Genomic DNA, 26123 nt, shown 5'->3' on the forward strand with positions numbered 1-26123 from the left:
ACCCAGAACAACCAGGATTCAAACCTGGGCATTATGGTTCCAAAGCTCATGACCTAAATTCTATTATGACCTTAAACTCTATTATGGCACAAATCACTTGGTGATCTTGCTTAAGATCAGATCTGATAAATCTGTGATGGTACATAAGATTCTGCTTTTCCAAGTAGCTCCCACATGATGCTAATGCTGGTCTAGGCAGCATGAATGGAGGAGTGAGGTTCCAACTACTACTATGCTACATCACTGAAGACTAATGTACTCTAAAAAATCACTCCAAAATACACAGAATCAGGGAAGAATATGACCTGATAGAATATGATCTAATCTTGACTTAAGTTGAGAAGAAAGCTCTTGCCTAGAGGACATCTATCTTTTTTTATTATTTGTAAATAACCTTCAGTTTGAAAAACAACTGTACTGAGTATTTTTGCTTATTTTTAGGACTCTTGTTGAGTCTCCACTGTTATTCTGTCTGGATATTCTTACTCTGCAAAGAGGAGAATTTGTCAGGCCTGACTTATGTAATCACCACCTGGTCCCTCCAAGCCTTGTTCTTTCCCAATTCCAAGATTCAGGTATCAGGTTATAAAAACAAATAGGATATCCAAATATTAGTAAATCACCTAAATAACAACATAAGACCCTTAAATATCTTTCCAAAATAGTCAGGCATACAGAATAACCCTGATTTTAGAGTTTAATGCTAATGAAAATCTCTTGGTAAAGAAGAAGTAGGAATAAATGCTTCAATTAATAATGCCATAAATGTATATGTTATTATTCTGGTACACATAAAAAGAGATCATTTATTGTACTTAGACCTTAAAGTTGTGCTTTTAGTAAATGTCTTTGCTAGGATTTCAGCTTCTAAGGAAATAGCAAAAACATAAATCTTTAACAAGAACACAACAGAATTGGTCATTTCAGTTTATTTATCCTTGCTATAAATCAGCATATGCCTGCCAAAACTGCTAACTGCCCCCCTACAAAACAATACTATGATATATTTGGGAAGAGTAAGAAGATACCATTTATCCACGTTTGAATGGCATTAGCCAGAAGCAACCAGATTTTGATGTTAATATATGGCAAGTATATTTTCCATATTTGCAAGTTTCTGAGTAGAATGTGAAAACCTTAAACTAAGGATTTGTGCTATTTAAAATATTTCCATGCAAACATTTGTATAGCAGATGAAATTTTTCTTTCTAAGTGGCAGATACCAATGATGCAGCCCTAGTAACACAAAGACAAGACAGCACCCACTCAAAAAATTCCAAAACATGCACAACAACTGACCCAAAACATTGAAAAAAAAAAAATACCTTCATTTTTGTCAGGTGATGATGAACCTAAAGTACAGAACAAGAACTCAGTATATGGCTTGTCTTTTTTGAAATCAGCTTTGTCTTTATCCACTGGTCAATCTCCTAATACAGTAATATACAAGGAACACACTTATTCTAACATTGGCAAATAGAGGAGGCCTGATAAGCAGTACGTACGCTGTGACTGAGACACCATTTTTGTTCGACTTCTTCCTCTAGAATCTGTCTTGGCATTTCCCATGCCAGCAAGTGGTGCTGAAAGCTTTGCTCTCACTCGGCCTGAGGAATAAAATATTTGTATCATTAAACATTTTTCTACAATAATATAGAAATAACATAGTAGAGTAAGGGGAAAAGTCTTACTATTTTCAAGTATTATTAAATTCTGTAATAATGTATCCATCACTTACAGGTTATAGTCTCTTATATTTTTAAAAACTCATACTTTTCTTTTTTTAAATTTTAATTGTTTTGCTTTGCTTTCTTTTTTGAGATGAGATCCCAAACTCCTGGATTCCAGAGAGCCTCCTGTCTCAGTCTCCTGAGTAGCTGGACTATAGGCTCATGCCATATACATAGCTTCATTTTTTTTTTTTTTTTTAATGTGCTGTACTCTATGCTAACTTTCCTTAAAAGCTAAGGATAAAGTCAAACTAGAAAACTTTCATTCTTAAAAGTTGGATATCATTAGTCCAATAGTTATAATTAAAATAATTACTATGGTCATGCCACTTATCTCTTAATTGGTAGTTTTAATTCTAAAATTTCAGTTTCTAGAAAATTTAGATTATTCTCTAATCCACTCCATAGTTTAAAATATAAGCCCAAATAATCCTTTTGATTGAAAATGTACTTCTCAACTGATTTGCAGGAAGAGATATTATTGGCAAAATATTTAATCTTTTATGTATCAGATTATAACACATGTATATGGATATGTTCACTGCTTTCTTTCCTAACCAACCAATTTTATTGAGAAAATGATTTGAGGAACTATATGTCACATAAGGATTGGCACATTTAAAAAATATTTCTTTTCTCCCTCCCAGTTGCATTCTTTTCTCCTCTATCACTGCCTCATTCCCCATTACAAAATATTCTCACACTATTTTCCAGAGCTCTTGAACTCAAGGAAATATGTTTGTCAAAGTGCTTACATAAAATGCCATCAGCAAAAACAAGTAATAATAAATATATCACCAGCTAGTATTTTGGTTTTCTCCAGCTATCGTTTCAACCAAATCAGAACCAATATCAGACATACTGAAAAATAGGGCTCAGAATCCTTTTTAATTAAAAGGTAAACTTTGTAGGGAATACAAAAAATTTTGGCTAGTCCAATATGGCCACATTAATTAGGAAAAAACACTGAAGAGCAGGGATAAATTTTTAAAAGTTAGAAATCATCAAGGGAAGATAAGAGAATGATAAGAAAGTGGAATAAAATAGAGGCAAAATTGGTGGAATCCTAACATTCTAACAACTTCAAGCCCCTAATGAGCTATACTTCACAAAGGCTTTTACAGTCTATTTTGAGCAGAATATTATGTTCTCACGACTAACAAGTAAAACTAAAACACCCCATTTAAATTACAAATTCAATTTGAATCACAGACCAATTCCTCAAGTACTGATTCAAAAATAAGATGAATCTCAAAATGGACTACATAAAAGCATTTTAAAAGCATTTAAACTTCAATGACAAAGCAAATGCAATTGCATGCTCCCACAAAGTGGAAATAAATTAAAAAACAAAATACAAAGAAAAGCATTTTAATATCAATCCAGGAAAAAAAATTATGTACTAAATCTATACTAGATATTATTAAACATGTTAAGCAATTATGTTTTTTAGCAAGAAATGGTCCAAGATACAAAGCAAAACTGTAGGATAAAGAATTAAAAAAAAAAAAAAAATCCACACATATAACCAACACAATCAAATGTAGAAGCTGGGAAATGATTTGCAAATAAATTAACCTATCATTTTAGTTTTAACATGTAATTCCTAACAATGAAAATATTAATTTAAAGGCATTGTGTTACTAACAAAATGTATAATTCTTACCATCTTCAGATGCTGTTCCTAAATAAGAGAAATAAAACAATATTTCAACAAATACTGCCAATGCTGCTATCTCACAGCTCCCACCCAAGACTAAAATGCAAAGGTGAAAACAAAAAGTAACTTAGTCTAATAGATTAAATTTAAATTTGACAAGGTTCATTTTCAGGAAAATAAAACTGGAGATAACAATATTCACAACTCACAAAAAAGTTGAAAGTAGTCAAGTGAAAACTGAAAAATTCTTCTACATTTCAAAATTTTGAAGTGATTTTTAAAAAATAATCACTCAAAAAAATGTAATTAACAATTTTTGCAAATGAAGATTTTTACTGACTTTGGCTCCAGAGTAGTAATATTTTTCTATGTATTTTCAAAAGGTAGCCCAGAGAAGAATGTGAAAGTCAAATCCACAACATAGGCTTCATTTGCCCACATAAGATCAAATATTAGTGGGAGTAACACATGATGTAACAGAGGTGACTCTTCAAATAAAAGGCCAATAAGCTTGTTTGCGTGTATATGCGTACATGCGCATGCACACACTCCTGCACTGCTCTACCACTGAGCTATCCCCTTCTTGCTGAAGGTCAAAGTTGCCCAGGCTGGCTTTGAATTTGTGATCCTCCTGCCTCAGTCTCCTAAGTACTTGTGATGATAGGTATGTGCCACCACACTATGCCAAGAAAAGATTTTGTTTAGAAAGTAATAAAAAAAAATTGTTTAAAGGTTCCAGGAATATTAATGTTAGAAAGGATAACCACAGGTTTGATGTATACAAACCATCTCTTTTTTGATGGTATGAAGGAGTACTGGGGATTGAACCTAGGGGCACTCTACTTCTAAGCTACATCCCCAGTCCTTTTTATTTTTATTTTGAGGTAGGATCTTGTCAAGTTGCTGAGGCTATCCTCAAGCTTGAGATCCTCCTGCCTCAGCCTCCCAAATTGCTGTGATTATAGGCATATGCCACCAAGTCCAACAGAAAACATTTCTTGATGGCTGTCATTTCAGGCATACATACAAAAAGGGAGAAACTAATGTAATTAAAACTCATGTATTCAACTAAAGAGTTTCGTTTCATTAAAACAAAAGATACATTATAGATCAATTTTTAGAGTTTGTGATGAATGCTCAAAAAAAATATAAAAGTGTCTCAAGTTTTCCTAGATTTCAAGTAACTCACGATTGCATTATTTTATTATGAGTTATTTTAAAAAGCTCATACTTCGAGATAACATGGGATCTGATAAAAACGAAAGGAAAGTATAAATAATATGCTGACAAGTATCATAAAAAATATATAGGCTTGCTGCTGAATCCAGCAACTTTATTTATTTTTAAAAAATCTTTTAGTTGTAGCTGGACACAATCCTTTCATTTATTTTTATGTGATGCTGAGGATTGAACCCAGGGCCCCGCATGTGCTAGGCGAGCTCTCTACCTCTGAGCCACAACCCCAGCCCCTCCAGCAACTTTAGATAAACTGTAACAATTTGGATATAGAAATTTAAAAAGCAAAGCTTAATTTAAGTTCAGTTTTGATAAAATCTTGGTTTAAAATTCACTGTGAAAAAGTATCTGTAATTTGTATTTCATTTTCATAAATAATCATTTGAACCTATGAAATAAGTCTCTCTCTATATATACCAAAGTTAGTAAACTAAAGTGCTGAATCAAATAAATTTGGAGATTCCTTTCCATCCTTCTTAACCCAACATTGTAAAGGAAGACAAGAACTTCAACATACTCGGAGGCATATTTCTAAAAGCTCAGGTAAAATGTTTAAAATAATAATGGATTTAAGTTACAACAAATAGTAACCTACTATTTGAGTAGAACAGAAAATCTGAAAATGTTTATACCTAATCTAAAATTTGACCAAATAATTATGTAGCCATTTTCACATTAAGATCCTTATTAATTAAGTAGGATATATTTAGAAATTTAAGGAAGAATGAATAAGGATATAATGTAGAACCCAAGAACCATAAATATGTGTAGTAGAATTATAAAAGCAAGTTCTTACCATCCATCTTGTCAGAAGTATCCTCTTTGATGAAAGAGCAAGCAAAGAACAGAGGAAAACTTAGTGTATTAGAAAAAAATAATTTTATGATCCCTAAAAACTTTTAAAGAAGACAGAAGTCATTGCACAAGTATACTTTACTGCTGCACTATAACCTCACCTTTGGATAAATTTAACAACTCACTTTCTCGATTCCACTACTTGATAGAGAAGACCACACTGAAATGTATTTATACATACTGGCACTAGTAAAGATGTGGCCTTTGGTGCCTATGCAGGCAGAGCTGACATGGCAGGATTAATGCTGCTTTTAGGAGGTTTTGTTTGTGAGTCTGGCTTCTGGTAACTTGGTTTTGAATACCCTCTGTGTTGATAAAGTAATTCTAAGTGAGGGTGGGGGTCCCAGACTCTGCTGTACATCTGCTTAAACTGTTTTTGCAAACTGTGATTTACAGTGAACACCTGCTTTCTTTTTGAGAGTTTGGAGTCTGATGATTGTGGTTGACACAGTGCCTATGTGACTATTCTGCACTCCCCACACCACCTTGGACTAAGTCTTAAGCAAGTTTCCCAGGGAAGAAAAATTGTGCACATGTTTCTGTACTTCACTGCAGGGGGAAGGAGCAGGCCCCTAACCTTACCTGTAGGAGGGAGAACTTTGAAAGTCTATAAATTTCTTTTGCTATTTCTGTTATGTATTCTTTTGCTTCAGTCATGAGTACAGCTGATTCTGATTCCTACAGTTCTTTTAGCAAGTCCCCAAATGTGGGGGTGGTTTGGGAGGCCCAAAGTGTACCACTCTCTCTGTGCCCCTTCAATGTATGTTCTAAACTTCAAGTCTCAAGTCACCTCTTGGCACAGGATCCTGACTATGAATCCTCAGGACAAAGATCACAACCTCCCTGATCTCACTCTTAGCAACCACTCCCCATAAATACCACAACCAAATCTACCACATCCAAGGCTAACTCCCGAGCTAGGCTCTTTATATCCCATTCTTCATGCCTTCCATGGGAATTTTGCCATGAAGTATCTCCTCACATTCTTGCACTTCTTTCTTTCTCTACTGACTTACTACTTTAGTATATAAGCATACCGAATTCCTTGAGTCTTAAAAAACAGTAACTTCGTTTCACCCCTTTCCTTGACCATCAAGCACAAAAATAATTCAGATTCTCCTTTTTAAAAAAATATTTATTTATTTATTTACTTTTAGTTTTAGGTGGACACAATATCTTTATTTTACATTTATGTGGTGCTGAGGATTGAACCCAGTGCCTCATGCATGCTGGGTGAGTGCTCTACCACTGAGCCCCAGCCCCTCAGATTCTCCTTTTCAACTTCTTCCTCAACCAACTGAAATTTGTCTTCTGTCTATGACATCATTGAAACTGTCCATTTTCTTTTCTATTCAAGGAGTTACATTGAGAACACTTGTAAATGTGCATACATAGGTCAAGGTTTCCTTAACATGAATTCCTACCTATCTTATATGACACCAAGTTTACTCTTCAGGAAGTTAAATGATATATTTCAAAACACTCCTAATCTCTTCCACCAAAGCATTCAGGACTTTAGGGAAAACACAAACAAACACAAACCAGTGGCAACGGCTTTATGGAATGTATGGAGTTTAATATCTATCTCTATCTCTCCCCCACCCCCAAGTTCTATACCATTGTTGTTCCCTAAGTACTTTCAGTTTGAGATCCCACAGGGACTTCAAACTCGAGATGCATAATACATAATAAACCTTTAGCTGCTCATCCCTCAGCAACTGCCTAACAGACTGAGACTCTCAGTATAGAAGCATATACCTGTGATCCCTGGTACCTCACATGGTACCTATCAAAAATTCAGTGCTCGTTAAAAGTGTTTCCAGAAAAGAATCAAATACCCTTTCTGAACCATACATGCTCAGTCATAATAAGTAAGGCTCAAAGTAGAAGAAAACAGTCCACCTGTTGCAAGTGTAAAGCTTATATAATAGGTAGAAAGTAAGGTTGAGCTAAGGGAGAAAGTGGGAGAGGGAGAGAATAGGAACATTTTTACTGAACCTCTGAAAAGAGCCCCAGGGAGGCAATTCATTGTCTCCGAGTATAAAGCTGGGCCAGATACAGAAAAGAGAAAAGGGTAACACTTTTTTCTTCCAACATGAAACATACGTTCAATTTAAACCCTAAATAATAACAACAACAACAACAAAATGCAAAACTGACTTTCTGGTTTGCATTAAAACATTTTAAATATCATATTTTATCTGTAATAAAAATAATAACTATTCAATATATCATTAATTCTCATTTATTTATTTACTTTTTTAAGGTGCCAGGGATTGAACTCAGGGGCACTCAACTACTGAGCCACATCCTCAGCCCTATTTTTTGTATTTTATTTAGAAACAAGGTCTCACTGAGTTGTTTAGAGCCTCATTGTTGCTGAGGCTGGCTATGAATTAGAAATCATCCTGTCTCAGCCTCCCAACCTCCTGAGATTACAGGTGTGTGCTATTGTACTTGGCTCAATATAATAATATTTTTTAAGGCTTGGGAAGAAAGGTTGTTTTTTTCTAATTTTCTTTTAACTCAATTTTTAAAGTATAATTCACATATACAAAAAAATTCACCTTTCTATATTATACAACTCAGTGTTTTTACTACATACACAGATTGTACAACCTCACTATTAACTCTAGAACATTTTTTATCACCTATCAAAAAAAAAAAAAAATTCCTGTACTCATTAGCTACCTCTATTCCTTCCACTCCTAATCCCTGGCAACAACTAATTTACTTTTTGGCCATAGATTTACCTATTCTAGTCATTTCACATAATTGGACTCATACAGTGTATAGCTATCTGTATCAACTTCATAATGATTTCAAGGTTGAACCATCTTGTGGAACGAGTCTTTATGTAATATACTCCTTTGTGGCTGAATCCATTTCATTATATGAACATATCCCATTTTATTTATACATTCACCTGCTGATAGACATTTGGACTGGCCCATTTTTTGCTACTATAAATTATGTTGCTATGAACACTCACAAGTCTTTATGAGAATATATGTTTTCATAACTCTTGTTAATATAGCTAGGACCACTTCTAGGTCACATGGTAATTCTGTGTTTAACTTTTAGAGAAATTGCCAAATCATTTCCGCAGTGCCTATATCTTTTTATATTTGACCAGCAGTGTATGGAGGTTCTCGATATCCTCACCTGCAGTTATTGAATTTTTTTTCTTTAATTTCTTGGTAGTGCTGGAAACTGAACCTAAGGTCTAATGTGTACCAGGCAAGCACTTTACCACTGAGCTACAACCCAACCAGTTCTGCTTACATTTTTTATTTGTAATCATTACAATGAATGTGAAGTGGTACTGCATCATGCTCTTGATTTGGACTTTCCTAATAATTAACAATATTGAGCATACTTTCATTCTTTATATCTTAAATAGAGAAAAGTTTTATGAAACTCTTTTCCATCTTTAAAAATGGAAGTGTCTGTTTTGTTACTAAGTTCTAATAGTTCTTTATATATTTGGGATACAAGTTCTTACTGGTTATATAATTTGAAGATAATTTCTCTTATTCTATGTGATGTTTTTTCATTTTCTTCATTGTGTCCTTTGAAGCAAAAAGGTTTTAATTTTAATGAAGTCTAATCTATCTTTCTTTCTTTACTTATGTGCCTGGCATCACATCTAAGAATCCACCACCTAATACAAGGTTACAAAGATTTATGCCCATGTTTCCTTCTGCTCTATTTTGAGTCTGTGAAACAGGAGTCCAAATTAATTCTTTTGCAGTCAGTTATTCCAGTAGCATTTGAAGAGAAGAGAATTCTTTCCCCATTGGATGGTCTTGACACCCTTTTTGAAAAATCAACTGACCATAAACACTATGAGTTTATTTCTAGACTCTCAATTTTATTCCACTGGACCATAAGTCTATCCTTACATTAGTACCCCAAAGACGTAAAAGTAAGTTTTTAAACTGGGAAGTATAAATCCTCTAATTATGTTGTTCTTTTTCAAGATTTTTTCAGCCATTTTTCTGTCCCTTGCATATTTGTATGAATTTTTAGGATCAGCTTCCCAATTTGTATCAAAAGGAAGATGAAGGGGTAATGCATTGAAGCAATGTAACAATTTGACACCTTATTAATATTAACCTTTAAAATTTTGAGCCAGAATGTCTTTTCATTTATTTGGGTCTACTTTAATTTCTTTTAAAAGTACAAATTTTTGTAGACATTATCCCACACATCTTTTGTTATATTTATTCCTAAGAATTTTATTTTTTTTTAATGCACTCAACCACTAAGCAACATCTCCAGTCCTATTTTGTATTTTATTTGGAGACAGGGTCTCACTGAGTTAGTTGCTTAGCGCCTCACTTTTTCAAAGGCTGGCTTTGAACTCAGGATCCTGCTGCCTTAAGCCTCCCCAGCTACTGGGATTACAGGCATGCACCATCGCACTTGGCTCATTGTGTAGAAGATCATGTTTTCTACAAATAGAGGTAATTTTACTTCTTCCTTTCCAATCTGTCCTATTTTTCCATCTTACCTAACTGCCCTGATTAAAACATCCATGATGATGTTGAATAGAGAAGGTAAAAATGGTCATGCTTGTTTTTTTTTTTTTTTAATTGATAATAGATAAAAGCATCTAGTGTTTCACTATCAAATAATGATATTAACAGGGGCTGGGGTTGTGGCTCAGTGGTAGAGCACTCACCTAGCATGTGTGAGGCCCTGGGTTCACTCCTCAGCACCACATAAAGATAAATGAATAAATGTATTCTGTCCATCTAAAACTAAAACCAAAAATTAAATATAATGATGATATTAACTGTGGATTTTTCTAAAGATACTCTTTATTAGGAGAAAGCTCTCCTCTATTCCTAGTTTGTAGAATATATATATATTTTTATCTTAAAGGATGTTGAATTTTGTCAAATGCTTTTTCTGTAAATACTGAGATGACCATGTGGTTATTTGTCCTTTGTTAATATGTGCATTGTTGATTAACTTCCACATATTGAAATAAATGTCATTCAGGGCAACATGTTTCTAAACAAAAATGTTTCTTGAAAATTAAAAGCACTAATCAACCCACCATTAACATCTTTATATGTATATTTCTAGTCCTTTACACAAAGTGATGAACTTACCACACATTGATAATCTATATCATTCTATCTTACTTGAAAATATGACTTTTTAATGTATGCATAGTACATATAAGGACATAAAAAACTTAATCATTCCTTTGTTATATATAAAATTGACTCTAAAACATCTGTTACAATGAACACTTTTTATTTCTTGATATAATTATCTAAACATTGAATTATTGGGTCAAAATTTCTGAAGATTTAAAAATGCTCCATGGGTATTACTAAGATTGTCACTCAAAAATAACTATCATTGCTGATTCATAATGTGGTTGGGGGAGGCATGGGAGGATTAGATGAACTCTAGATAGGGCAAAGGGGAGGGAGGGTAAGGGAGGGGGCATGGGGGTAGGAAAGACAGTGGAATGAGATGGACATTATTACCCCAAGTATATGTACGAAGACAAGAATGGTGTGACTCTACTTGTGTACAATCAGAGACATGAAAAATTGTGCTCTATATGTGTAATATAAGTTCTAATGCATTCTGCTGTCATAAATAACAAATTAAATTAAAAAAAAACTATCATTAATTCACATCAACATTGCTTGGTAAGGTCCTATTTACCACATTCTTATCAATTATGGGCACTAGCTAAACATTCTTGTTACTGTAAAAATAAGCTCATGTTTCTCAGAGACTTGAAATATTTCTTGCTATTTTAAACTTTTTTACAGTATCTGGCAAAAACTTTCCCCCTTTTAGTTTTGAGCCCCTTGATTTCAGATTTTCACATACTACATTTAAATTCAAGAGATTTTGCTCTCATGGTTTTTTTTGCTTGTGTTTCGAAATTCTGTCTACAACCTGAGATTAGATGAATACTCACTGACTATGCTTCATCAAGTTATTTTGTTTTCTCCAAGCTTTCAGTCAGGTGGAATATGTTTTTATGTGGCATATAACATGGTTATAATCTAATTTTGTACTAAATTGTGAACCATGTGTAATAACATCATGTACTACTGAATAATCTATCTTTTCCTCATAATTCTGAATGCAACTGTGCTAATTTTATCACATACTTAATTCATACCTAAACACATTCATTCATTGTGTTCCAACGAACTACCTGTTTTGTCTTTCGCTAGTACTACCTAAGAAAGAAAAACGAAGTTGAAACAGATATACAAATGAACAGCCAACCTCAAAGTTTTCAAATTGATGGGCATAAAAACAGAAAAACCAAACTCCAAATAGTTTTTTGAATATATGTTTAAGCTTTGGTTAGACATAGAGCTTTGAGTTCTTTTTTTTTTTAAATATTTATTTTTTAGTTGTAGTTTTATTTTTATGTGGTACTGAGGATCAAACCCAGGGCCTTGCACGTGCCAGGTGAGCACTCCACCGCTGCGCCACAACCTCAGCCCAAGAGCTTTGAGTTCTCTCAGACCAAAGGCTTTAAAATCTTGGTAAGGAACAAGAAGCAGGAGAAAGAAAAGAGATATTGGTTATAAGGCTGATACCATTCCCATACTTTCCTTAGTAATCCATTGCTTAATGTGGCAGAACTACAGAGTTATAAAAGTTCTATTGACAATCATGGAGTCAAGAACTGTTTCTTTGATCAAGATGATAATGAGAAAAGGGGGAAAAAAAAACACAAAAGATGATGAAGAGGAAGGTAAAGGGGGAAAAGTAGGAACTATCCACAATACAGAATCATATTAAAACATGGTTTATTCTTAATTAGCAAGAATAGCATGGTAATGATTAAGACATGTCACTTTGTCTTCACAGAGATCACAGGGAGAACACTGTGTAATTTCCCCAAATTAGCTGCCTTACCCAATGATGCATAGGAACCTGGATTCAGGGCGCCTGCCCCTAACCGTCCACTTCGCACAGATTGTCCAGCAGCATGATGTGCCTTGGCACCAGCAGCAGCATTCACATCAATGTCACTTCGAGAACGCTGCAGGCTTCCTGGAAGGGAACTGGCTTTGCTGCTGCCTGCTGATACTATGGAACACAAAACAAAGGTGATCAATATTATTTAAATAATTGTAAACAACATAAAAATCACATAGACTTGAAATCAACATAAGCTAATAAACATGATGACATATAGTCAGCAAGGAAGCAGCAGCCAATGAACAGTATTATATTAATGACAGTCTATCTCAATTTCAATCCTAACACAACGAAGATTTCTTAATATTTCTCTGCCTCATTTTCTTCTCCCATGAAATGGGTACAATGACCAATTATGACTATAAAATTCATAGGACTGTTACATAGATTAAAGAGATATTGTTTATGACTGATCTATGAAAATGAAGTGGAATATAAGATAAATACATGGAAGTAATATTATTTTTACTATCAGAAAAATGCAGAAAAAATAGCACAAAAATAGGGATATTTAGAAATTAAAGGAGGTTCTGCCACTCTTGGGCATTTATGAAAGTTAAATCATTAAATTTCTGAAATATAGTTTTTTTAGTTTTAAAAAAGAAGAGTTTGATAAACCATGAATCATAACCCATTAATAGGTTGGGAAATCAACTGAATGGGTCATGACTAGCGTTTTAAAGAAATGAAACAGAATAGAAAACAGAGTGCATTACATATAAGGATAAGTACTGCTTCATGGAACTTTAGTTTATACTACATATGTATATATGCACAGTTGTAGTATACATGTGTGGCCTGAGGTTATGGAAATGATTTTTACACTATGGATCACATCAAAACAGTTTAAAGCCTATTGCTTAGAGATAAAATAGGCTATGACTCTTATTTAAAATGCAATTACCTCTTCCAGCCACACTTGATGGATTTGCTGTAGACCATTTAGAAGAAAAAGGGCGACTGCAAGGTAAAAACAAATGTTTTCAATAAGTGACTTCATTTACTATTGCTCTGACTGCAACTAATGAAATAAATAGTTTTCTTAAAAGTTAGGAAACTTCTTCATTTTTTTTTTAACCAAAAGATAAGGTCTTGCTAAATTGTTGAGACTGGGCTTGAACTGTGATTTTCATGTCTCAGCCTTTTGAGTCACTGGGATTATAGGTGTGTAGAAATTTAAGCTTCTGGGCTGGAGTTGTGGCTCATTGGCAGAGCGCTCGCCTAACGTGTGCGAGCCCTGGGTTTGATCCTTAGCACCACATAAATAAAAAATAAAGGTATTGACAACTACAACTAAAAAATAAATATTAAAAAAAAAGAAATTTAAGCTTCCTTTTAAAAAAATCACTCAAACATGTCATCAATATCAATGGTATCTCAATTAGTTATAAATCAACACTAAAATAATTGGTGATGAATAAAGCATAAACTCTACAGAGAGATTGCTTTTATTCACTTTGGTCTTCAGTGTACATCATGGTGTCCACCACAGAGGACTCAATATTAGCATTATCCACCGCTTGTATCCTGAGGTATTTTACTTAGAAGAGAAAGAGGCAGTGTTATTATTAGCACATACCAGCATACCATAGCCTCTCACCTAAGTCATAGGGTTGTGGCCATCAGCAATTCATGCAGTTACCATGCAGCTATCACACTCCTCAATGGACTATGTGGGAGGTCAAACAAAAAGCTAAGACCTACTACTGAGAATGACATACGTGATTAGACAATGCTAAAAAAAAAAAAAAAAAATTTCTAATCATCTCAACATTTCCCTTAATATATTAAAAAACTAGACTTTAGTATAGTATTCACACAACCCATGCCTCCTTAAAATTTGGTGCCTCACCCTAAACCCTGGCCTGCTTCAGAGTTGCCAAGGCAACTAGCAGTGTTTGTAGGGCATCGAGGCTCTAAATAGAAACAAATTACAGAAAGATAAACTGACATTCTGTGAGTTGTTCTTCCCTAGGGAAATATACAAATAATTTGACACAAGACAGAGGGCCTTGAAGATGGAAAGAGGATCACTGTAAGGAAAAGGCTTAAACATTTTTAGTAATCTCAGAGGTCTAGAGAGACAGAAAATACTGCCAAAGCAGCAAGAATTTGAAGTAGCCAACTGGGCGCAGTGGTGCACCCCTGTAATCCCAGCAACTCAGTAGGCTGAGGCAGGAGGATTCCAAGTTTGAGGCCAGTCTCAGCAACTTAGTGAGGTCCTGTCTCAAAATAAAAAATACATAGGGCCAGGTGTGGTGGCATATGTCAGTAATCCCAGCAGCTTAGGAGGCTGAGAAAGGAGGGTTGCCAAATACGAAGCCAGCCTCAACAACTTAGCAAGGTTTTAAGCAATTTAGTGACACTCTGTCTCAAAATAAAAAATAAAATGGGTTGGAGATGTAACTCAGTGGTAAAGTGCCCCTGGGTTTGATTCTCTAGTGTCAATTAAACATAAAAAAATTGAAGTAGCCAACATTATGATGAGAAGAGAGTTATAGAGATACTAAATCATTTTGCCCCCTTAAGCATTTCTGGAATTCTTGAGATGTGCAAAAGATTAAGAAGGAAAACAGTGGAGTTTTTACCAATTGCACAGATTTGTATAAAAACTCTTAAGATGACTTCTCAATCTCTTACAATTACTCCACTATAAGGTCCTAGAAATGGGCTATTTACAGTATGAATTATTTCTATAGTATCTAAATCAGTGCTTCCCAGACTTTCACAGACTATGCACATGTAGAAATAAAATATGTATCATTAAACTCTGGGTAAAGAAGTTAATCTTGCATATAATACAGCTTTGAGACAACAGATACCCCCCCAAAAGTTGCTTGAGTCACCATATTTTAAAGGCTTTAGGTGAAAACAAAGCCAACCATTCAAAAGTCAACCATTCATCTCAAAGAATGCTGGGGAACTGGGGAGAAAAACAGATCAGTTAACTATCACTTGCATGATCTTACTTGAGACTTTCTTGTGAGCTAGATGAGGACCGGTCTGACTGTGGAAGAGATGCTACACTACCAGAACTCTTTAAATAAGTTTGAAGACTTTTCTGATAAGATGGCTCAAGGGAATTATATAATGTTTCTGCTTCACCAGGAAAGTGGTTTCTGAGGCCCATGTATGTCCTGTAAATAAAAGAAGAAGGGAAAAAAAAAAGCACATTAATAGTTTTACATGATTAGGCTTTAACAATAAAATGTGCACATTCAAAGATGAAGATGAACTCAGTTTTTTAACACATTTACTATGTGTCAAGGTGAATATATTCTAAATTAAACAAGTTACTGAGGAAATACTGTAAGATCTTGACAAAACAGATTTCAGTTCAAAACCTGGCAATGTCATTTATGGGTTAACTGGGCCTTGGGTAAATTTCAAATTTCCAGATTTTTTTTGGTTGGCTTAAGGAGGTAATATCACCTTTACTGGATCATTTTAAAGATTATAAAGAAACATAGGCCAAGCATCTCACACAATACTGGGTACACAATATATACTCAATAAATGATATATACTCATAAATAATAGTTTCTTTTATTCATAATAAAAGTAAACAGATTATGATGGAATAAGAATACTGATCATTACACAAATGAATATTTCAAACAGGATATCAGGTATCTAGTACAGATTTCTAAAAATATATATATTTTTTTAGTTGTAAGTGGACACAATACCTTCATTTATTTTTATGTGGTGCTAAGGACTGAACCCAGTGCCTTATACGTGCTAGGCAAGCACTCTACCACTGAGCCACGATTCCAGTACCTCTAGTACAGATTTAATGGATAAAATCAATCTCAATTTTATTGACGTGCTAGTGAATCAGAATACTTGGGACACATCTGATATTTTTATTCTCTTAATACAACGCCTTTCAAAAATGTTCAAAGCATGTTTAAAGTGTCACAAAATAGACTACAGACTTACTTTCTTGCCTCCACCCTGGCCTCAGCATCAGCATCATGAATTCCCTTCTTAATAGTTTCAACTAAGACAGCTGCATGTCTATGAAATAAATAAATCTTCAGATTCATGTAGAAAGCTGTGCATTTTAGCATAAATGATACTCTCACATGTTACATATCCATCACAAAGGGGCAGAAGAGGTGAAAAGATTAATTAGTATACAATAATAAATCTAAGATTGCATGATCTTCTAATAATCTCAAGGCATTTCATTCACATATGGTTTTCTTCTGACAATGGAGACAATATAATCTGATAGCAATTATTTTTATGGAATCCAGATCATGTATAAATGTATAATGCCTAAATTTTAAATGTTTTAATGAATTTGAGGGGGAATAAAACCTCTTTGTGTGGCTCTTCATTAACCCATCATTGTAGAAAATGATTTGCTAAGACTATGATCAATTTTGATCTGACCATATAAAATAGTAGCGGCCACAAAACTTAAAAGAAAACTTGGAATTATTTCATGTCATCAACAACAAATACTATTTCTAAAAAACAAGACGTGAAGAGATTTAAGGACTTCCATGAAAATAGAAAATCAGCAATGCACTCAATGTAAATGGAAATTATCACTGAAGTGTCAAACTTGAGAATAAGAAATATAGCCATGCAAATAGCCAGTGTCTGATGATCAAAATATGCTATATACATGTATGAATATGCCACAACAGAACTCCTTATTCTGTATAATTAATGCGCATTAATGAAAAAATACCCAATGACAAACTAGCTGCCCACATTTTCCTTTCCTTCCTCTCAGAATTACACTAGATAATATATAGTATATTACCTGACCAATGACACCAGATAAAAGGAAGCTCCTTCCTTCCCTCTATATTAAATTATTCACTACATGATTAATCGCAGCTCAGGAAATCTATTTCACATGATTTTAAATTTTTTGCCTAACTTAACTTGAAGTATCTTATATAACCATCCTTCTTAAGGGACCCCCACCCACTCCACAGAGAAAATCATATTATTATAACTGCAATGAGTAAGAGCACAACAGCACAGTTTTAAAGGAAAACCTGTACAAATAATCTTTAAGGAAAAATGAGAAATAACAGAAAACCGATACCAACAGGTTCTAAAGAACTGGTGACAACGGGGAGAAGAGGAGAAGAAGGAGGGAGAGACAAGGCATACCTTTCCAATGAATGAGTCTGCCACTCTTGTAACAACAAATCTAAAAATTCAAATGAACGCCTGAAAAATAAAAAGTTAAATTTTAACTAAATGTTGTATTAAGAAACATATTAATACTTCCTTTTTAATACTGTACTTTGTCCCCTGGATTTAAGCATATGTTTTGTATGGCTTAACTATGGAATATCTGATTTTAAGAATCCAACTATTCTTACAATAAATCATTGAAAAGTACTTAGAATTCCCTCATAAATTTTACATTAAACAAACATTTTTAAGGTAAAATTAACAGTTTTCATTTTAAAACATTTCTTATATATCTTACTATGCACTAGACATTGAAGATATATATATATACACACATACATATATATAAGCATATATATATATATGCATATACCACAATGACCAAGAAAGCCATGACAATCTAGATCTTTCATTTCTACATTATTTCCTTAAATACATATGTACATTATTTTAAACCAAGTTTGTTTATTTTCTTCTAAGCCCTCCAATTTCCACCTTCAACTTTCAATCTTGGCTCTTTTTTCTTGGCTTTTTCTAATGGCACTGTTCTCATGTTATTTTCCTTCCTTTACAAACACTTTTTTCTTTCCCTACCCTTAAACAGGTACTCATCTGGTTGGTGTCAATGTTCTCTTTTATAGTTTATTTACTTGATAACATCATCCACATACTCAGTCTGCCAGATATAATTCCCACATCTATAACCAGATACAATTTTCACATCTTAGTCCTATATCTCCAGCATTAGTTCTTTGCCTCAGCTATTAAAAGTTCTAATAATAAACTTGTGGACATCACATAAGCAATAAGTGTCAACTCAGATACTACATACAAAAGAATAAACTAACTTTTATTTCTTGAATCTACTCTTTTTGGGGTTGGGGATGTAGCTCAGTAGTAGAGTGCTTGACTAGCATATGCAAGGCCCTGGGTTCAATTCTCAGCACCACAAAAAAGGAAAAACAAAATCCATTCTTTTGTCCCATATCATACAGATTAGGAAATAAGAAATTAGGAGGTTAAATTAACTTGCCCAAAGTGATAAATCTAGGACTTAAACTCCAGCATTCTGACTCCAGAGCTCACAGTCTAAAGACACCATTTCTTTCATCCATATTCTATTATCAAGTGTCATTTCCACACATGAAAGATATTTTGAATCTATTAAATAAAATCTTCAATTATTGTCAATATAGGTAATGTTCAGACCCTGCCTTCCTTTTACATAACAACTCCTATTTAAACTAAAGCTTCTCATTATTCCCTTTCAATCACTGTTAATAGCTGGAATAAAAATTAGCCTGGATGAAATTACTTCTTCACCAAAAATCTACAGTTGTCAATCACGCCTACTATCCAAATAGCAATGTCAAAATTCTGCTTCACGACATACAAAGCCCTCCACATTGTCACTTTAACCTACTCTCCACCTTGCTCCCCAAATAGTCTCATTTATACTGAGACCTCCTGTTTATCATGGGTTCTGGCTTCAATGGCCTGATACTTCTGCAGCATGTGGCATAACTTTACATATCTGCTTAGTGCACCCTAGTTAATAACTTCCCCTAATTAATGGATCATTCTCCATTTTCAAGGCAATTCTTTTTTTTTTTTTTTTTGGAACCGTATATTGAACTCAAAGGCACTTGACCACTGCCATATCCCCAGCCCTATTTTGTATTTTATTTAGAGACAGAGTTTCACTGAGTTGCTAAGCACCTTGCCGTTGCTGAGGCTGGCTTTGAACTCAAGATCCTCCTAAATCACTGGGATTACAGGCATGTGCCATTGTACCTGGCTTTTTCAAGGCAATTTTCATTCCCTCTTCTCTGTTACATTCCTATTTCTCTAACTATCATTCTCCTCAATATAAGACAGATTAGTAATCTTTCCTGAAAAGGGTCAGACAGTAAATATTTTAAGCTTTATGGGTCATATATAGTCTCTGTCATATTCTTCTTCCATACTCTTTTTAAAACTACCTTGTAAAATGTAAAAAACATTTTGTTTGTAGATATTACTAAGACAAGCTATTAGCAGACTGAACCTATGAACTAATTCCTGACATGTCAGGTAATTAAACAACTGTGAGCAAAACTCTGAGCCACTCAAAGGAAATAATAATATCTTAATCAGTTTTTGTCTAACATTCAAACTATTTAAATAAATATGCTTACCAAAATTTAAAAAAGAATAGAGTTCTTAATAAAATTTCTTAAGGATTAAATGCACAAGTTTTTTTCTTTCTTTATTAGTGATGGTGATATCAAAAACAGTAGATGTCATATAAAGAGAAAGAGAGGGACAGGCAGAACTGGTTAGGCTATTTACTCTGTTTCAACCACTAGGTTAGGTCATACTAATGTGTGTCTCATTTCATCCTCACATTCTATGTAGTTCACATCATTAGCCCTGTTAACACACACAGACTCTGAGGTAGTTGGTGACACTCGTAGAATTCTAGCCTACTCCTGATTCTAGACTCTGAAACACAATGCAAGCAGCAGCCCAGAGAAATCAAAGCTTAATATGATAAAACTGAGAAATATGAGTGATTATAATAACTGCTTCATCTGTATTCCTTCACATGAGATATATAAGGTTTTATTTTAGATTTTTTGGAAGACAATTTTAAGAAATTAATGATAATCAACTTTTACTCCAAACCAAAAATTAAACATTATACAATGTTAAAGTTAAGACAAAAAAATATTTTTTTTCTTTTTTCAAAACTTACCTCTTGGAAGGGAGGGGGATAGGGGTAGGAAAGATGGTAGAATGAGATGGACATAATTACCCTAGGTACATTTATGAAGACATGAATGTTGTGACTCTACTTTGTGTACAACCAGAGATATGAAAAATTGTGCCCCATTTGTGTACTATGAACTGAAATGCATTCTGCTGTCATGTAAAACAATTAGAACAAATAAATTAATTAATTAAAAAAAAAAAACTTACCTCCTTACAGGAACTGATTTTGATGTGCAATTGCTTGTTATTAAAGGGATAAGTCTGGGTACATGAGTATGCTGAAAAAGATATATTAGAAAAGGATGAAAAATACTGTGCACTGCATGTAGTTCTTTCTTCAAAGTAACTTAGTTACATTATAAGATAAATGACAGATTTTGAAAGAAATTAAGAAAAGTTTTCCAAAGCAAAGTAAAAATTATGATGATTCAGTTTCAAAAGGACAGCTGTGAATACAGTAAGATATAACAAACACAACTGTGAAGAACTGTTAGGATAGTATAATTCATGGCAGAGGTAACACAAAGAAGGACTGGGCAGGAACTATCACATTCTGAAGTAACATGGCTACTGTTGGTAAAAATTACAATTATGGGCTGGGTTGTGGCTCAGTGGTAGAGCGCTTGCCTGGCATGTTTGAGGCCCTGGGTTCGATCCTCCACACTACATAAAAAAATTAAATAAAATAAAGGTATGTGTCCATCTACAACTAAAATTTTTTTTTTTTAAATTATACTGACACATCATCAAAGCAGGTAGTTACAGTAAATCTGTATTCCTAACTATTGAAATGATAATTTTAATAGAAGTTTCATTCTGGCTAAACCAGCTGTTTTATAATTCAAGTAAAAGTTCAATAGACATAATCTACTAACTTCTATTAGTAATTCTTATGCTCTTCTTTAGTGAAGCAAACACTATAAAATTAATAGTAAAGATAGGATAAAACAGTAACCTAAATATATGTATTTGATGTTATAAATCTCCTATTTTTCTTCTGACCTAATGGCTGGGTCACCTAGGAAGCAAACTCTGAGATAAAGAGTTTAGCATGTACAATATATATTAAAATGTGCCCTTGGGAGCCAGGTACAGTGGCACATGCCTGTAATCCCTGAGGCTCAGGAGAGTGAGGCAGGAGGATCATGAGTTCAAAGACTACCTCAGCAAAAGTGAGGCAACTAAGCAACTAAATGAGACCCTGTCTCTAAATAAAATACAAAATAGGGATGGGGATATGGCTCAGTGGCTGAGTGCCCCGAGTTCAACCCCAGAGCCCTCCTGACAAAAAAAAAAAAGACAGATATGCCTTAGTATCAATATAGGTGCAAGAGAGAAGGAAACAAAAATGGGTAAAGGGGTGTTGCTCAATGGTAGAGCACCCTGGGTCTCATCACCAGTACCAATCCTCCCCCTCCAAATTGAATTGTGATAAGACCCAGGATATCTTTGTTCAAAGTCATCGGGGAGTTCTGCAGCTATGATAGTCCTTCAAATAGTCTTAAATTGGTAAAAGAAAGTTAAGCCTTTACAATTCCACATCATCCATTTACTGAATGAAAGTCATAATAGAAAAAGGCAAGATGGGCTGGGGTTGTGGCTCAGTGGTAGAGCACTTGCCTAGCACATGCAAAGCCCTTGGTTCAATCCTCAGCACCACACAAAAATAAATAAAATAAAAGGTACTGTGTCCAACTACAACTAAAAAAATAAATATTAAGAAAAAAGAGGCAAGATATCAGGAAAGGCAGCTCTCTGAAGCTGAAGCAATCCTTGAGGAGGCTGGAAGATGGAGGCTGCCAGCATTGGAGAAACAAGTCTTTCATTAAAGGAAAATAAGCATGGCACGTAAGTGTCTATAACAGCTAACTGAAGCAAAATAAAAGGAAAAAAAAGTTTTAGCACTGAAGAAGGAAATATCTATAGATCTAAAGCTGTACAAGATTATATTAATGCCAGAGAATATGCTAAACTGTTATTCACCTGTTAACATTCATCATGAAAACACCTTGTGGACACGCTCCCTATAGCATCCAGAAGAATCCATTCCCTGAACGTTATTACAAAGGATACATCCCATGAAGACTCTCTACCCTTATTACACTATATAGGAGGTCTCCCCTACCACCACTCTCCTCTTTCTTTCATAACCCCCCAAAATCCTGACTGCTAGATACCCATACCCATTATAGTGGTGAAGATGTTGAGAGATTAGCCTAAGTATTGTGACGCCATCTTTAGGGGGAACTGTACAAAAGGAAAATGAAAAGTGACCTTCATAATATAGATGAAGTTTTTGACAAAATACCAAGTCAGAATAACTTACACTTGGCTTTACTAATACAAGCTGACAAGTGAAAAAAAAAGTCTCTTAAAATTAAAAGAATTACAAAGCATGAAGAATAATCTAATGATGGAGTTCTCTGAGAAAAAAAATGAAGCACAGAGAACAGAAGATAACATTTTTTTAAAAAACCACTTGATTTATATTTTTGTAAAGATAATAGATTATTAATTACATGAGAAATTTTTAAGTAAAATGAGCATTGAAAGCAAAGTATAAAGCCTGATAATGGCAAAATGGGTAGTGCCAAAAAGAATTTAAATAATTTTTCCTGAGAACACTCATAACTGTTAGACAAAGAGATAAAAATTATTCAAGAAATGATAAATGATATTGGGGATTTCAGAATTTGTATAAGAAGAAGAAGGAAAACCCTGGGCAAATAAGAAAACCCAAGTAAAGAAATGATCTATGAAAATTAATACAAATTCAAGGAAAATTCATTTCAGTCAGAGGTAACACTATATAAGATCAGTACTACTGAAAGACAATTAATCAGACCGATTGTGGAGAAACTCACATTAAAAAAAATATTGCATAAGGCTTCCTAAATGCTGTTTTCTTATTGTTGTTTTGCTATAAAAGAATCAAATAGCCAGGCATGGTGGCTCACGCTTGTAATCATAGGCACCCGTGAAGCTGAGGCAGGAGGACCACAAGTTAGACGCCATCTTAAAAAAAACAATGGATTAGGAAGTAGCTCAGTGGTAGAGCACCCTGGATTCAATCCCTATACTGCCAAAAACCAACAGAAACAAATAATATCTCACTTTTTAGAGACAACAATAAAGAAAAGAAATTTCGAAAATAATTCTGAGAGATGAGAAAAGTAAACCTTAAAGTTCAATAGTCAAATTTGCAGTACTGTGTAAAGGGAAAATAATAAAGTCATTTTTAGGGCTGGGGTTGTGGCTCAGTGGTAAAGCACTTGCCTAGCATGTGTGAAGCACTGGGTTTGATTTTCAGCACTGCATATAATAAAATAAAGTTCATTGACAACTAAAATATATTTAAAAAATAAAGTCATTTTTAAATATGCAAATATAACAATATATGTGAGAACTGAGAAAACACTAAAGCCAAACAAGCATGATCCAGAAGCAATTAAAAATGAAAAGTAAGAGTTTATCAATAAACACTGGTCAAGAATAGAAGCAACTGAGGCTGGGGTTATGGCTCAGAGGTACAGCGATCGCCTCGCATATGCAAGGTTCTGGGTTTGATCCTCAGCACCACATAAAAATAAATAAATAAATAAACAAAAGTTATTGTGTACAACTGCAAAAAAATAAATATTTCAAAAAAAAAGAATAGAAGCAGTAAAAAAATCTACAGTTAATTTCCAATTGTTAAAAATGAAACTGTATTTGTTGAGTGTAATTAAATGGTTACGGGAGAAACTGATGTAAATAAGAGAAAATATGCACATACCCTATATGTATATGTAATTTTCATTTTTTTGTGTGTGGAAAAATATGTTTGTATTGGTATAGAATATAAGTTTGGTAAAGTACACACATTAAACGGCTATAGTGTTCGGTTATACAACAGTAGAATTCAAGGGGAGAGATTTATTTATTTTATTTCTCTCTTCATACACACACACAAACACCACACATACATATTTAATTGAAGACAAATATTTTATTTATTTATTTTTACGTGGTGCTGAGGTTTGGACTCAGACTCACATATGCTAGGCAAGCACTCTACCACCGAGCAATCCAAGCCCAAGATTTATTTTTTTTAACTCTGTTTCTTTGGGCATCTCAAGATATGCATGATGAAAATATGAAGAATTTGCTGCCTGAAACATTTGTGATTTTACACACATATACGCACAAATATGTACAAGCATATATAGCATTATATTCATATATCCACATTTAGGCATGCTTACTTTACAATCTTCTGTATTACTTACATGCTTTCTATTGACTATAACGATAACGTATTGTTTTTACTATCAGAAATAATTCAAAACTGATTTTCCTCCTTTGGGGTTAAAAAAAAAAAAAAAAAAGACTCTAATTACTCATTTAAGTATACTGAACTCTGGGACAAGGAGGGAGATGGAACTTACCCGAATGATGAATCTGATTGCTGCACATCCAGAAGTTGCCATGACTTTTGCACTATTGGGGACAAGATTAAAAAGGGTAGGTACAATGGCTTCAGCCCCATGATCAAACTTGTTGCCCAAAACTGTTGAAAGATGGCTAAAAGGCAAAAAAAAAAAATTATTTTAGTAGCTTAATATTAAGGAAAGATAGGACCATATAATTTTAAAATTCTTTTACTGAATTAACTTGAAGTAAACATCAAGTAAAACAACCAGCTCTGATAGCCCTGACTTTTCATCTTTGTTAGACATTTTCATTTTGATGCCTAATGACAAACTAAATGTTAACATATTTAACAAATGAGTTCAAAATCCTAATCAAATCAGTATCCCTTAAGACATTCTGCATTTCTATTAATGACACCACGTTTTTTTTTTGTCTGACAATGTTGTTGTATTGATCAATTTCAATACATTTTCTTGTTCAAAATACATAGTTGAGACAGAGGATAGCTCCAAAACTTCGAGTTTGTGATTCAAAAAGGAACTCAGACTGAGACCTTTTCAGTAATAAAATTTATTTTCCAGTGTCTCAACTCACAGGCAAAAATGAATTTCAAATAAAAAGCAGAGGGTTTCGGGGATTGTGGCTCAGTGGTAAAGAGCTTGCCTAGCATGTTGAGGCCTTGGGTTCGATCCTCAGCACCACATAAAAGAAAGAACAAATAAAATAAAGTTATTTAAAAAAGTAGAGGGTTTCTGCCAGTGTCTGGATGTTGTCTTCTTTTAGAGTTTGAGTTCTGCTTCAGTAGGCAGGTAAAATACTTGGTAATCAGTTTGATTAGGTAGGGTCTAGGATAGCCTTCTATTTCGGAGCTGGTATAGTAATCTTCCTATATGATGGTCTTTCCAGAGTGTCTACTAAGTGCCCTGGGCATTTGATAATGTTTCTCCATTCTGAATGGTCAGATCTGGAACCTTTCCCAGCCCCATATGAGCTCTGGGAATTGTTGTTTACCTTTCATCTCCCAGACAGGATTTCTTTCTCTCCTCAGAAAGTTACGTCTTTTATAGAGACTGGTATTCAGCTAGATTTGGGATTATATAGATTTCTACGATCTTTTTCTTTGCCTCTCTTTTCTCCAGTATTCTTCTACACATAAATTTTGGCCACCCTAGTCTCCTGAAACTCAAGGAAACTCTTTCCTCAACTCAATGAAAGTTGTTAGGCTCCCCTTGCCTTCCTATGGTCTATAAAGTGCTTCTGGGTCAAAAATGCTCTCATCAAACTGCTTAATTTGTACCTTTCAGGAACCCCAGGTCAACTCTCATCTT

The 26123-nt window shown here is 34.1% G+C and overlaps 1 protein-coding gene across 9 annotated transcripts in view; it reads right to left on the reverse strand.

Annotated features, from left to right (window-relative positions):
- Positions 1-26123, reverse strand: part of Clasp2 (cytoplasmic linker associated protein 2) — a 190960-nt gene that overhangs the window by 76655 nt on the left and 88182 nt on the right. For all 9 annotated transcript variants that reach the window (XM_071619732.1, XM_071619729.1, XM_034636296.2 and 6 more), the window contains 8 exons: positions 24810-24945; positions 20590-20660; positions 17602-17661; positions 16405-16482; positions 15432-15599; positions 13367-13422; positions 12397-12570; positions 1506-1607 (listed from right to left, as the gene is read on the reverse strand). In XM_071619732.1, the coding sequence (XP_071475833.1) occupies positions 1506-1607; positions 12397-12570; positions 13367-13422; positions 15432-15599; positions 16405-16482; positions 17602-17661; positions 20590-20660; positions 24810-24945 (845 nt within the window). The remainder of the gene's footprint in view (positions 1-1505; positions 1608-12396; positions 12571-13366; positions 13423-15431; positions 15600-16404; positions 16483-17601; positions 17662-20589; positions 20661-24809; positions 24946-26123) is intronic.

The sequence above is a fragment of the Marmota flaviventris genome, chromosome 1 (assembly GCF_047511675.1).
Source record: "Marmota flaviventris isolate mMarFla1 chromosome 1, mMarFla1.hap1, whole genome shotgun sequence".
In the NCBI taxonomy this organism is placed as follows: Eukaryota; Metazoa; Chordata; class Mammalia; order Rodentia; family Sciuridae; genus Marmota; species Marmota flaviventris.